Here is a 14,989-nt window from a genome sequence, read left to right on the forward strand (position 1 = left end):
AGAACCACCGAGATGTTAAAACTTTATTTCTTATTTTCTTTGCAGTTCTTGGTGAAGCAGGTACGATTGTGTTTTCTATGAAATAGCTTTGTTACTATATAGATTATTCAACTTGCAGAACTAACTATAATATTTAGATGGTTATATCCAATGATTAATATTACTTATAATTGATACAATTATCAAAAGTAGGTAATAGCTGTCGATCTATTTTACATTGATATTAAGTACTATTTAGAACTGCTAGCTAATAAGCTACTTATTAGTTATGTGGTAATTGAATCAAAATGATAAATTATTATTACTTTTTTTTAGGGCTATCTAGATCAAGAAGGAAATCCTATGGGGTTTGCTGGGCTTGTAACACATCTGCATTATCATGAACCTTCTAATCTGGTTTTTGTTAATTTTCTTGTAAGAGGCCTTTTCCATAATCTTTGCCAACCAACTTCGAAAGGTAAATTGTTTTTCAGTAATGTTAGTATGTAGATAATTACAGATCCTCAACTTAGGTAAAATAAAGTTAAGTATCCACTTATATAGATGGAAGATAGTGATATTTTTGACATGTATTTTACAATGTCAGCTTCTCAGATGTATTAATCTCAGTTATGCCTTTCTTCCAGGGTTCAGAACATAGTGAATAATATATAATTTTTAGGAAATATTGTCTTCTAATGAAATATATGTGCATTACTGGATGAAAAGAGCATTACCTCATTATCTGCCAATAATCACTATTGATATTTTCTCTTTCACATTTTCTTTGAATATAATTATATATTATTTTAAAATAGCTGATATTAAATTAACTGTGTAAACTAGAATTTTACTCCCCTTACCATATTGTATTTTGTTCATAATATGTAGATTTTTAGGTAAATTCCATTTAGCACAAATTTTTGGAAAAGCTTTTTATTTATTTATTTGTTTTTTCGGTGTTTAGGGCAGGGTCTACAGGGTCTAAAGGGTCTCACTATATAGATCGGACTCATAGTGACTCTCCTGTTTACAGCCTCCCAAGCACTGGGATAATAGGCATGCCACCACACCAGGTCTCAGTCCCCAACACAGTGCACAATGGCAATGGGGCCAGCATGGAATGCCAGGAATCAAACCCCAGCCGCTGTGTTCTGCCTAAGCAGGTGCTTTAGTCCACTGAGCTATCAGCTGGCCCAAGTTTTTTATTTTTATATTTAAGCAACAAAGCCCTTACACATTTTCTTTTTCTGTTCTTTTTTTTTTGGGGGGGGGAAGAGGCTACAGGGTGTTCAGGGTCTCACTACTAGATTGGACTCATAGTGATCTACCTGTTTACAGCCTCCCAAGAGCTGGGATCACAGGCGCGCCCACCTCTCCCAGTCTCACTTGCTGTCCCAGCACGCCCCAGGGGCGGGGCCGGCATAGCAGGCCCGGGGATCAAACCCCTGGCCCCTGTGCTTGCCTGCAGACACTTTAATTCGCTGAGCTATTGGGCAGACCCTCCATAAAATAAATTGTGCTCTTTTGTAATATTTGTGCTTAAAATTGCTATATTTCTTAATAGCTGGTGAATTCAGTACCTTCACAACTTTACTTTATCTTTTATCAATTAATAAGAACACTTTACTGCATAGTAGGGTTAGTCACTATGCTCTAAAAATGCGTCGTTCTGTGACACAGAGTTACTGAGGAAGTTCTGTTCCTATGACAGCTCTATATAAAGAACAAATAATTTCAAGAAAGGAAATAACATTTTGTGTATTAATATGCATTGGCTGGATATTTATGTTTGTAAGAATGAGGAAAAATTGATAACTTTAGGAGAGATATTTGTTTAACATTATTTCATAATGTGGAAACTGAAGCATAGAGAAATTAAATAATTTGTCATGGCTTTGTACTTTTAAAAATTCAGAACCAAGATTCACATATTAGTAGTCTGATGCTAGAGCCCCGGTTATTTTAATAGCTTGACATTTATGTTGTTTTTAAACCCTGCAATTGGATACTTCTGTGCTGTGCGAAAGACAAGAACTCAAATTGATAACGCGTTAGTAGGAGAGGCAGGACAGTAAGACTGGGAAATTATGAATGGGCTGAATTTCAGAAAACCTTAAATCCTGAACTCCAGAAAATATTACTGAGCATATAGTTAGGTATCATTAAAGATTTCTGAGTGTAGGACTGAGACATGGTCACAAATTCTGTAGGAGGTCAGATTCTCTATGATGAGTGAATAAAATGGGGAAAATGTGCATGAAGGAGGTAAAGGAAAGTCGTGGTTGGAGCATCTCAGATCCGAAGGAGAGCGAAGCAAGAATAAAAACTGTTGGAAGCCGTGTTCGCCATCTTTGTCTCAATGCTTTGGTTTCTGTGAACTGAAATGGAACGAAACTTTCCATTTAAGCGTGAAAACATGAACAGATAGTTTTAACACATTTATAACACATTTTGTTTTGTATAGACTCAAAGCGTTTTTCTCAAGATGTTATGGAAAAGTTAGTGCTAGTATTGGCAAATCTCTTTGGAAGAAGGTACATCCCAGCGAAGTTCTTTAGGAAAACAGAATTTCATCAATCAAAGGTAAAGAATATGATTCTGATTTTTTTTTTAAATATAAGATAGTTTTGTTGAATAATTTGTTCTTTTGATAATTAGTGTGCAACTTAATCTATAATTCAAAATCCCTCTTCTGTAAATCTTTTAAAGGGTTCAATGCTTTGAGGAAAATTAGGATCAAAGTCTTATTCATTTTTCCTTTCATTACATCTAATTAAAGCATTAACAGACTACTGACAGAGGTAGCGAATTATATATTTAAGCAAAACAATTACTCCTAGCATTGAATATACACTTCCTTTATGTTCTTACTCTGAGATAAACCTGTATGTTGTGGATCTTAATGACTTCTCCAGGATAATATTAAAATAGTCATCCAGGAAATCATCTCTGTTAGTTGGGTTTGCATCACTGGCAAATTACTTTAGAAATGCACTTTCGAGAAGAAAGGTTTTACTTTTGCCTAGGCCTTCCAAAGTTTCAGCTCCTGGTCACCTGGATCTATTGCTGTTAGACCTGTGCTGAAGAAGACATCTCAGGGTGAAACTGCGTTACAGAAGAGAGCTGTTCATCTAGTGACAGCCCAGAAGGAGAGGGAGAAAATTGAGAAGAAGGGATGGGGACCAAAAGAGCTCCCAAGGTAGCAAGATGATGGCCCCATGCTCCACTTCCTTCTACTAGGCTTCACCTCCTGGTTGTGTCACCTCCCAATAGTGCCGTCAAATTATGATCTTATTATTGGTCTCCGTAATGAGTCAGCACTGTGGTGATCCAGCAACCTCCCCCAAATCTGGTCACCAAAGAAGTCTCCAATACTGTGACCCTTTTAGGGGGCATATTGGATCCCATGCATAATGTGATACCTCATTCACGAGGCCCAAACTCGTTCCTAATTTTATTTGTAGCATTGTATTTGAATATCATTTAATCAACATTGAAGATCATTGCTGACTCAGCTCACTGGATACTAAAACAGTAGGGTAGGTTGGTTGCTAGATAACCTTAGTGAAGAGGTGCTATGGAATAAAACAAAAAGAGTTAGTCTGTGCCATTTAACCCCCCAAATGTCCTCCAGACCAGTGTTTACAACTTTAGTCCTCGACCTATCACCTTCATACTTTTTCATTAGATCTCCATTCTTGAAATATTTAATTTTTCTATTCAAATAATTTCACATCCAATTTATAGGGGAAAAGCTACCATTTCTATTCTTAAAAGGAGGGCCATCATAAAAGTAAATATAATAAAAGACAGTTTTGAGTAGAGACCTGCTCTCTCTTTTTCCTTAAGCATTAATTGAAATCTGTCTATTTCTAGGTTACGTCTATTAGATGGTTGCTAATGCTTCAGTAACAGAGAGCTGTGAATGTGAGGAAATGCATGTGCTAACATAGTATAGTGGCAAAAAAGGTTTTCAAGGCATGATAAAAATTTCAAACAGCTTTTGTCTCAGACAACTTTTCAGTCTTGGGCATAGAATATTGGATTAAACATATGTACAGAGCCTCTCTAGTGATAATAAAAATGCTTAATCCATTCCTTAGTGATTATACAAACCTGGAATTAGAGCTGAGACACTTAAGAAACTGTAAGTACATGAGTTTTCATCATGGAAAATTTACTGTGTAGCAGGTATTAAAGAAATATTGGGGTGCTACATGAAAAGGTTTGGAAAAGGAGAAAATAATTTCCAAAGGATTGTGGCATTTATTAAACAAAAAAATCTTGCTAGAAAGAAGAGCCTGGGTCCACCCTTATGCATAGACTTGTATTTCACTCAAAATTTTGAAATCATTTTGGTAATAAAGATGGAAATATAGGTAGGAAACTCCATAGGAAAGAGAAGACTGCTCAGGAGCATTTTAGGCCTACGAAAACTGAGAGACACCTGCTTGATACTCAGAAATCCCCAAGCAGCCATGACCTAGGAGGAGAAGTGTTGTACACACAGACTGAGGTTTATTAAAAGCACAAACCAATAGCAATTCACTGCTTGCTTGAGGTGTTCCCACCTTTACTCTCTTGGTCAAATGCAGAGATGGGGAGCTCACTCTTGAAAGAACATCTGGCTGAGGTCAATTAAAATCCTTAAAACCAATTGATGTTTACACCAGGCATACAAGTGTGCTTCATCTTTTTTAAAAGATATCTTTTTGAAAACTTTATTGACAGTACTATACTTTCCACATTTGTCACTAGATTTTGTGAAGTTTTCACTTCTCATTTCAACTTGAGGCTATGATTCAATTTTTAAAAAAGGTTTTAATAAAGTAGTTTCAAGGTAAAATTCTAAGGTTAAGGAGTAGAGCGTTTGTCTTTGTAAATCAAGATAGAAACAAAAATAATTGTACTTCACTTCTACCTATGAAGAAACAGTGGTCTTAATGAATAAATAGATAACTGTAGAATTATACTGCAAGGTTCTTTACCTTTTTTTCCCAAAGAGTCAGTTTTAATGAAGTTTGTAGATCTCTCTAAAAATATTTGACTTCTAGGTGTTCCTTGATGACCTTCCTGAGGATTTCGGTGCTGCTCTGAATGAGTACAACATGCAAACGACAAGGGACTTTGCCTCTTTCTTACTAATTGTGTCCAAATTGGTTGATATGAAACAGGAATACAAACTCCCACTGTCCCAAATCAGTGAGTATATTTCAGATCCATTGTGGAACATTTTCACGATAAATAATATTTCCTAAGATTATTTTATCCCAGGGCTGGGGCTATAGTTCAAGGGAAAAGGGCTTTCCTATCATGAAGACTTGAGTTCAGTTCTCAGTATTTAAAAGAGAGAAAAAAATATATATCTTTTTCTCTCAGTAAGATTTATATTTTGCCTCCTGTGGACAGGAGTCCAATAAGGGTCAATCTGTTTTTGAATAAGGTGTTTCCTTCCACTTTTCAAAGAAAAAAAACCTCATTAGTGAAAGTTAAATGGGTATGGGTATTGGAAAATGAAACGAAATGTGTTGTTTATAAACCATCTTGAGTGAAGTCTGTCTTTGAGTTGAGCCTGGAAGATGGAGTAAAGACATCTGTGAGACTGAGAAAAACTGAAGTCTAATTCTGGCATTGTTTTCTTGAGAGCAGTTATGCTCAGTGTTCTGCACACAATGTGGGGAGATTCCCTGGATCTGGTAATCATCATTAGTTTTCTCAACAGATATAGGAGAAACAGAATAACATTACCTACTTGACTTTGGTAAATTTTAAATAATTGAGCTTTAAATAGCTACTGTATGTGACTATTTAAAAGCAGTTACTTGGCAAATTGTCAACATCATTAGTGTTTGATTTTTAAAAACAATTAATGGATACTTTGGGGATGGAAATAAATATGTGGAACTGACAGAGGTAAAGAAAACTTTGCTTTGGGTAGGAATATTCTGGATTCACTATTCCCTGCCATCCTCAATGGGAAAAAAACAAAGAGGTTGAACTGCTAGTTTACTATGTCCTATGAAAGCAGGAAACAGCATGAACCAAAGCAGACAGGAATGGTGGAGCTTTGTAGAACTCACAAGGGAGTTGTGTGTGGGACCTGTGAGTAATCTGTCTGAATGAAAATTAGAGCTCGGGGGCTGGGGAGATAGTCCAGTGGCACAGAGCCTGCCTGGCAAGCTCTGAGTTCAATTGCTGGTACAGAAAGAGAGGAAGGAAGAAGAAAGAAAGGAAAGGAAAGGAAAGGAAAGGAAAGAAAGAAAGAAAGAAAGAAAGAAAGAAAGAAAGAAAGAAAGAAAGAAAGACAAAATTAGAGCCCAGTTTGCATCTATAATCTAGAGCACTTAAAAGCATATGAATAGAAAACGTGTCTCTCATGTGCCTTTTCCAGATCTACTAATAGTGACCTCTTAGAACACTCTGTCTAGAAGGACTTTAAGACAGACTCATAATTCATGGGGCCAAGTGGCAAACAACAGTTATTATTTGTTAAAATATAAGCAATTTAAATTGTACTTCTCAATGATAAAAGGTATCAAATACAACACATGTACTTATAGTAGTGAAGTAGCGATGAGGATATAGCTTCCATTCATTGAATGCACCTGTCCTAAACTGGGCTGCTTGCATTCTGTGGTGCGGCACACTCAGTCTTCATGGTGCTGTGATTCCCTTGAATGGCTGCATTCAGCGTGGTCTAGGTCCACGGTGGTGAGCCTCTGGCGTGCGCACCACAGCAAGCTCTTTGTTATCATTGAAAGCTCTTAAAGGATCACTGTCCGAGTAAGTAACGAGGTTGGGCGAGCTAGCTGACTTTTACAACTCATCTATCTCAATTGATCATGGTCAGAATTCACAGGTGAAGAATGTGAAGACTCCCAGCTTGTGTCTCACGTGATGAGCTGCAAAGAAGGGAGAACAGCAATCTCACCGTTTGCTTGTCTCTCTGGGAACTTTGATGACGCTTTGCTTCACCCCGAAATTTCAAGTAATGTAAGTGCAGCATGGGGTTCATGCACAAATCTTGTAGCTTTCCCTCTGTGGCACACTTTGTAAGAGAAGGCTGTGGATGACTTCTGAATCATGGCATATAAATTATAAAGGAGTGCATGTTAGCTTGAGAGTAATAATTTTACTTTATTTTTAAAATAATTTTATTGAGAAACAAATAGCAATGAGACAGTTTCAAAACCAATTAATATGACAGTTTCAACAATTAGTACATTGCATATTGTTGTCTTCTTAGTAGTTATTCATAGTACAAGATGAAGACATGATATCTTGTCCACAAATACTATTAGTACAAATTTTTCTATTCATTGAATTAAGAGAATGTAGCTGTATATCTATCCTAACTATTTTGAATATACAGATACAAAATGGTCCTTCATTTGTATCTACTTTTTTTTGTTTAGTTTTGTCAGAGAAAGGTATTCCATTGCCATTTAAATATTATAGGTGTGTGAATTCAGCAAAATATCCCAATATAGTCCAGTAGTCCATAATAGTAGTGGGTTATCCATAAGACTGGCAATGTCAGAAGTTGTTGACTTGAGCCTTTTACAGCTCAGCATGTTAATATGGATTTACTTTTTATAGTTTGTTTATATACTTTGAGAGTAATAATTTTAGAAAATTTTGTTTCTATGGTTTACATGGATGTGTGCAAATAACTAACTTACTACATGAAGTATGTAGCTAGCTATGTTAAAGAACAGGCATTATATATTGAACAACATAATTTCCATTTCCCCTTCTTTGCCTGATCCACCTTCCCATTTCCAAAAGGATAACTCCTTGCTACCTGCCATATTCTTCATTTTACTTTTCAACTTATTTATATTTTTAGATTATTTAAATAAGAGAAAGTCATGTGATAGTCCTCCTCTGACTTATTTCACATAAGCTTATGGTCTTAAAAACCATAAATTTTCCTACAAATGACTCAAATAAACCATTCTTTGGTAGCTGAATAGTACTGCATTTCTTTTCAATGCTTGCTCGGTGGGTGTCTAAGCTCTTTCCTTAGTCTAGCTATCGTGAGTTGCATTGCTGTAAGTGTGATGACTTTATTCCTCATGGAAATGTTTAATAGAAGGAATGCCGGGTAGGATGGAATTTCTATTTTTAATTTGGTGGAGAATCTCCCAACTGATTTTCATAGTGGCTCTACTAGTCTACAGTCCTACCCACAATGGAGAAATGTTCTTTTTCCCTGCAACTTCACCAACACTTTTTTTTTGAGGCCTTCATAACTATTCTTACCACTGTAAGTTAGAATCTCAGAGTTGTTTTGATTTGCATTTCCCTAAAAGCTAAAGCTATTAAATATTCTTTTCACATACTTATTAGCCATTTATTCTCTACTTTTAAGAAGCATCTGTTAATCTCATTTGATGATTTTTTTTTTTTTTGGATCATTTGTTTTTGGAGTCAAACTATTTTTGAGTTCTTTTGTAAAAATGTATAAGGAAAAATAAACTTCAAAACAAGATAATAGAAACAATAGAAACATAACAATGGTTAATACACTGTGTATTGTTCTCTTTGAATTACTTACTGTACAAGATATCAGCATTTAGGGGCTGGGGAGATGGCTCAGTGGAATAAGCTCTTCCCTGGCAAGCTCAAGGGCCTGAGTTCAATCCCTGGTTCTGAAAAAAAAAAAATAAAAAAAAAAAGATATCAGCATTTAATTGTCCAAATAATATTCGCACCTGCCTTTTCAAAGAACTAAGAGAAATTAGCAGTATTACTATTTTAACTGTCTTATATATAAATTATTCTTTTCTTTTTACTTTTTCTTTAGAGATTTTCTTCATTCCCCTGGCCTAAGTTCTCTTTCCTGTTCAAGTTTCTTCCCATTTTACAATACCTAGTATACATTTTGGATCTTATTTACTTATTCAGCTTCTCACACTAGGGAGACAATACAATATTTACACATGCGTAATTACTTTATTTCACTTATGAATATGGTCCCAAGTTGCAGCCATAACTCTCCAGTTTATCTTTCTTTGTGGCAAAGTAGTACTCCACTGCATAAAACAATCACATATTTTTTATCCATTCCTCAGTTGATGGACATTTGGATCATTTCTAAGACCTAGCAATTAGAAATTGTGCTACTATAAATATGGGTGCACATGCATCACTGTGGTATGATGTTTATAATTCTTCGAGGAAGATACCCAGAAAGGGGAATAGCTGGGCCAAATGGGACCTCCAATTCTAGTGTTTTTGAGGAATCTCCACACTGATTTCGACAGTACATACAGTACTGCAGTTCTTTCCATATGCAAGCTTTTCCACTGTTGGTGGGAGTGTAGACTGTGGGGTAGGGTCTTTCCCCACAGACCCTTCAGTATTTGTTACTAGTTGATTTCTTGATAATAGCCATTCTTTCTGGGGTGAGATAAAATCTCAGTGTTGTTTTAATTTGCATTTTTCAAGTGAACAGTGATGTCAAACATTTTCCCCTCTATTTATTTGCTGCTTGTATTTCTTCATTAGAGAGGTGTGTATTCATCTCAGCTGCCCATTTTTGCACTGAGTCTTCTTATTTGCTTCTTATTCTGGGCTTCCTGTTTTCTGTGCCTGCATCCCTTGCAGCATACCTTCCTGGGGCTGGCAGCTCGGTTGCCTCCTTTAGCCACACCCTGACTGACCGTGGTGTGAAAGGTGCCTCCCCTTTGCTGCAGCATTGGGTCTCCCTCTGCCTTTCTATTTTTATACAATTTATCAATTTGTGGAAAGTATTTGACATTTGCTTTTTGATTTCTTTCCATAATGCAAGCTTTTCCATGGGGTTTTGAAAGGGCATTGGTGCAGTTATAATTAGATCGATTTTTTCTTACATTGCCACACAGTCACCGTCAGATAGGAGGGATGTCTGGAGTACAGGGTGTGAAGGCGTCCAGACACTACTGTGACGCATTGAGCGCTATGGAAAGGACTACCTTTTATTTCATCTGTTTGGAAGCATCTCAAGCATCGAGTACTGCTTCGTAGAAACTCAACTCACTTTATACAAATTGACCAGTATAAATCATAATTTTTAAAAAATTCACCTGACTATATTTTCATTATAGTTTAATATAATACTGAACAAGAATGCTTACAGTTTTGTTTTATTTTATTTTGTGGTACCAGAGATCTAACTCAGGACCATGTGCTTGCCAGGCAAGCACTTATGCCACTGAGCTATCTCCCCGGGCCCCAAGAAACTTACAGTTTTAGATGCTCTGTAGAGACACTAAAAGGAAAATAACTGTATGTACACTCCAAGAAGTGAAGGTTGATGTGCTGGTCCTTTATTTTATTTCCTTGTTCATCTTCTTCCTACTTCTCCAAATTTTCTGTGCCTCAGTTTTCATTCTACTTTTTAAAACTTTTGCATTATGAAACTACTTTTTTTTTGGTGGAGCCTAGGAAACTACTTTTAACATATCTTGGTTTTTTGTACTTTTACAAAAATAATTCTGCAACTTTTTTTTTTTTTTTTGTAGTACCGGGGATTGAACTCAGGGCTTTGCACTTGTCAAGCAGGTGCTTATTCTACTGAACTATCTTTCTAGCCCTTACAAAAATAATTTAAGGGATACTTGCTGTAGTGTCTTAAAGTGGGTTTCTAGTTGCATTCAAGAGTTCATTAAGATTATCAACATTGTGATGCAAATCTTTTAAAAACATTTTGTTACTTCATATTTGTCCACAGTGGGAACAACCTGTTTCTCTGTCCTTGGTTAATAAATGTTGGGCCTGTTTCCATTTTGTTATACAGATTACTATGTCTCATGGTCATTGTGTTGCAGGGAAAATATACATTTTCTGGTTTAAAAGTAGATTTTCTAGGTCATCAGAGAATAGAAATTTCAACTTTTCAAGCCACTACTAACTCACTTCAGAAAGTACTTGTGCCTGTTTATAATCTCATCATTACTGTACTAGAGTTCCTCTTGACCCAACAAGATGTAATTTGGAAAAATGAGCAGACATGGACAGCTATGTTTGTTTTCTTGACTATCTCTCCTTCCTCCTCTCCTTTTTTCATTCTTCTAAACGGGCCCTAAAGAGCATCAGAGTTGCTCAGGAGAAGACCTCTCACGCGCCATCTCCGTCTCCAGCTCCCGGGTACCCTCTTTGCAAAGGCGTCCCCTGCATCAATAAGTATAGCGGTGAATCTTTAAATGGGTTTTCTCCCCAGTAGTCTTGCTGTGTCTAGCGACCAGGTGGTTGAACTGGCTGTCAGCATGAGCTGGAAGCAGCAAGGCTCACAGGTGGTGCTGAGCTCTTCTCTGCTCTGGCAGGGGATAACAGCACCCCAGAGTGTGAGGTAGATGCCCCTTCTTTTACCATGAACAGTGTGTTTGACAAACATTAATTAAAGTAAGGAAATAAAAAGTACAATGTGAGAAATATAAACTTTCTCTATATGTAAATAACATTAACAATTGTATTTCTTCAGACCATTCTGCGGACATTTGGTATTGACCATACTCAAGCTCCCGTACTGTGGCCACAAAGGTTTGATAGTCAAGGGAGAAGAATGCCTCTCAATGCTTATGCACTGGATTTCTACAAACATGGTTCCTTGGAAGGATTAGCGCAGGATAATGGGTATGCTTTCTCTGACTTTGTCTTTGTCTCTGTCTCTCTGTCTCTCTCTCTCTGTCTCTGTCTCTGTCTCTGTCTTTCTGTCTCTGTCTCTGTCTCTCTCTGTCTCTCTCTCCTCTCTAATAAATTTAATGAATTTTACAGGAAAAACTTTTTACAGATTTTTTTGTACAGGTTAATCATTTTAAATACATCAACACATCATATTTTCTTTTTTGTTTTTCTAGTGGCCAGAAACAAGGGAAAATTCTGATCTTTTTGTTTGTGGCTTGCCTATAGAATCTTAGTATTTAGAACAGCTTCCTTTACACGAAGATGTGACTCAAAGATGTACATATTTTCAGCTACTTACAGATACAGTCTAATTTTTGCTAATTGGATGCATTAATTTTTGCTAATTGGATGCATTAATGAATGAAAATAATGACACTCCAATGCTCTTTGTTATCTGATAAGAGTATATACAAAGAATGTAATATGTACATGTGAGGACTGACTATGACATTTGCTTTAGTTTTATGACAGATAAACTACTTTCATTCTTTTTTCTTTTATATGTTCTTTTTTCTTCAGTCAGATCCTATTAGTGCAATTCAGATATACACAATGATCACATTCAAGAAAAATTTTTCAAAAGTTAAACTGGAGTGAACACTCTTAGCCTTACCTAAAAATGTAGAAATTGCCTGGGTATTGAACACTTAGATGTATAAAGGGCCACTAAGAAAGTAATTCAGTATACACTTACATGGTATTTTGAATAATCATAATTAAAATATATTTGAAATCTCACATGCTTCAGAAATATAAAACATTTTGTGTTTTAAAATCAGACTTGCTATGCTGAATAGTGTAACTACTACATTAGTGCAGTGAATAATATTTTGTGCCATTAATTGTCAAAATTTTTATTTCTTGTTTAGGTTACATACCGGGGAAGCTTATACATTATTGAAAGATTTTTTACTCACCATTAAATCTATCAGGTATGTTATATATTTAGATATTGATTTCATGATTCTTCATAATTTACCTATAAATCCAGAGCCTGTAGCTCTTTGTCCTAAGCAAGGGCCATGATGGTGCCTTGCTTGTTGAGCCCCTTCATGCTGTGCAGTCCAACTTGCAGAGGGTTGCAGAACTTTGCATGTTTCACTTAGTAGAATTAATTCCAAATCCCATTTGAGATTAAGTTCCATGGAGTCTGTCCCCTTCCCTAAAAAGTACAAAAAAAAAAGAAGAAGAAAGAAAGAAAGAAAGAAAGAAAGAAAGAAAGAAAGAAAGAAAGAAAGAAAGAAGAAAGAGAAAAGAAAAAAGAAAAAGAAAATTCATAGCATTCATTGTTTAAGCTCTGTGGTCAGGCTTCCCTCTCAGACTAGGCGTGGTGGTGTGCACCTGTAATCCCAGCTTTTGGGAGGCTGTGAACAGGCAGATCAGTACGAGTCTGATCTGGTAGTGAGACCCTGAACACCCTGTAGACCCGTCCCTAAAAATGCAAAAAAAAAAAAAAAAAAAAAAAAAAGAAAATTCATGGACTCTGCCGCCTTCTCCCCAGGAGGCATGCACCAACAGGCAGCTAAATTCCTAGGCTCTGTTGACCCCACACCCTAATAGTCTCATATGTCACAAAGAATGTATGCCAGATTCATAATGTGAGAGGGGCCCTTGGGGGTGCTCTCAGCCTCTAGTATAACCTTACATGTTCCTGAATCCTTTGTTTTAATGAGTAGTATTTTTTCAGGCCTACAGGGGCCAGGGAGATGGCTTAGTGGAATAAGTGCTTCCCAGGCAAGCACAAGGGCCTAATCTCAACCTGGTCTCTCAGCACCTACCTAGTCTCATTTTATTGCAGCCAACTATGGATCTAAATAATATCAAACTTCATTCAGACATTCTCATCCTTTGGTTCCATTGGACAGCAGGAAATGTCAACTAGTCATTTACACATTTATAGCTCAGAAAAGATTCATTATTACAGAACAGATATCATTTTTGGTGGCAGGTAAGTAAAATGCTAGATGTATTTATTAGCCAGCTTTCCTGTCACTGAGACAAAACACCCAAGACCCACAAATTAAAAAAGGAGAGTTGAATTTGGCTCACAGTGGAACTTTCGTCTGTGACTGCCAGGATCCAGGTGAGAAGCAGTGTGGTGGAAAGTCATATGGAAAGATAGAAGGCTGCTCACCTTGTGACAGCCAGGAAGCAAGAGACAGGAGGCATATAGGACAGGGATACAACCTTCCAGGCCATACCCCCTGTGACCTATGCCTCCAATCAGAGCCCAGTTCACAGAACCTCCAAGACCTGGTCAGTGATCATAAAAACTCACCTCTCAATACATGAGACTTTTGGAGGACATTTTAGATATCAGTTATGTCACACTTGGCAAAAACTAATTCTAGTGGAAAACAGGTAAATAGCAGCATGACAGGCTTATGATATGTCAGGTTCTGATTGCATTGTTCTTGATCAGCCCAGGTGCAATGTTATTTTGTGTATATTTTCTGTCTCCTGTTACCTACACATTAATTTCTTAATGCTGCTGTAACAAATTACCACCAACTTAATGAGGTAATGCATAAAAAATTATTTTCTTATGGTTTAGACATGGAAAATTTGAATAATGTCTCACTGAGTAAAATCAGAGTGTAACAAGTGCTTCATTCCTTACTGGCAGCTCGAGGGGCTCATCTGTCTTGTTGCCTTTTGCAGACTTTCAGGACTGCTGGCATTCTTTGATTTAAGTCTCCTTTCCCTCTTCAAATCCAGAAGTTGCCAGTAGTCACTCACGTCACACTGCCCTGACATTAACTCTCTCCCGCCTCCCTCTTCCTCTTATGCACACCTTGGAGATTACATTACTCTTATCTACATAATCAAGCACAGTCTCATCTCCAGCCCAGCCACTCAGCTACCTTTATTTCCACCTTGATGGCATGTCCTTTTTGCCACATATAATAAATTCATAAAGTGCAATGCTCATGAACAAATTCATGAATGTATGAGGATTTGGATAAAGGTATTGTGAGAAGGCTGTCACTTTGCTTTTATCTTCCTAGTTTTTAAATTTTTTCACAGGTCTAAGATGGGTAAAGTAACGAATGATTTATTACTCAGAGGGGAAACTGGGTTTCAGTATATCCTGGGCATCATAGCAGAAAAAAATACAAAATTACTTCATAAGAAATATATAGGGGATGGGGCCAGTGAGATAGCTCAGGGCTCTAAAACACCTGCTTAGGCAAGCTTAGGCAGGTGCAGGGGACCATGGTTCGATGTCCGGCACCACCATGCCAGCTCAGGCTTCAGGGTGGGCTGAGCCAGCAAAAGAAAGAAAGAAAGAAAGAAAGAAAGAAAGAAAGAAAGAAAGAAAGAAAGAAAGAAAGAA

General features: G+C 36.9%; 1 protein-coding gene across 1 annotated transcript in view; it reads left to right on the forward strand.

Moving 5' to 3' along the window:
• Positions 1 to 14,989, forward strand: part of Ddx60 (DExD/H-box helicase 60) — a 134,808-nt gene that overhangs the window by 118,420 nt on the left and 1,399 nt on the right. The window contains exons 31-37 of the mRNA XM_012516703.2: positions 3 to 60; positions 316 to 457; positions 2,447 to 2,565; positions 5,037 to 5,184; positions 6,833 to 6,975; positions 11,450 to 11,601; positions 12,522 to 12,584. Of these exons, the coding sequence (XP_012372157.2) occupies positions 3 to 60; positions 316 to 457; positions 2,447 to 2,565; positions 5,037 to 5,184; positions 6,833 to 6,975; positions 11,450 to 11,601; positions 12,522 to 12,584 (825 nt within the window). The remainder of the gene's footprint in view (positions 1 to 2; positions 61 to 315; positions 458 to 2,446; positions 2,566 to 5,036; positions 5,185 to 6,832; positions 6,976 to 11,449; positions 11,602 to 12,521; positions 12,585 to 14,989) is intronic.

Source organism: Octodon degus, unplaced genomic scaffold (assembly GCF_000260255.1).
Source record: "Octodon degus isolate 3935 unplaced genomic scaffold, OctDeg1.0 scaffold00121, whole genome shotgun sequence".
Lineage (NCBI taxonomy): Eukaryota > Metazoa > Chordata > Mammalia > Rodentia > Octodontidae > Octodon > Octodon degus.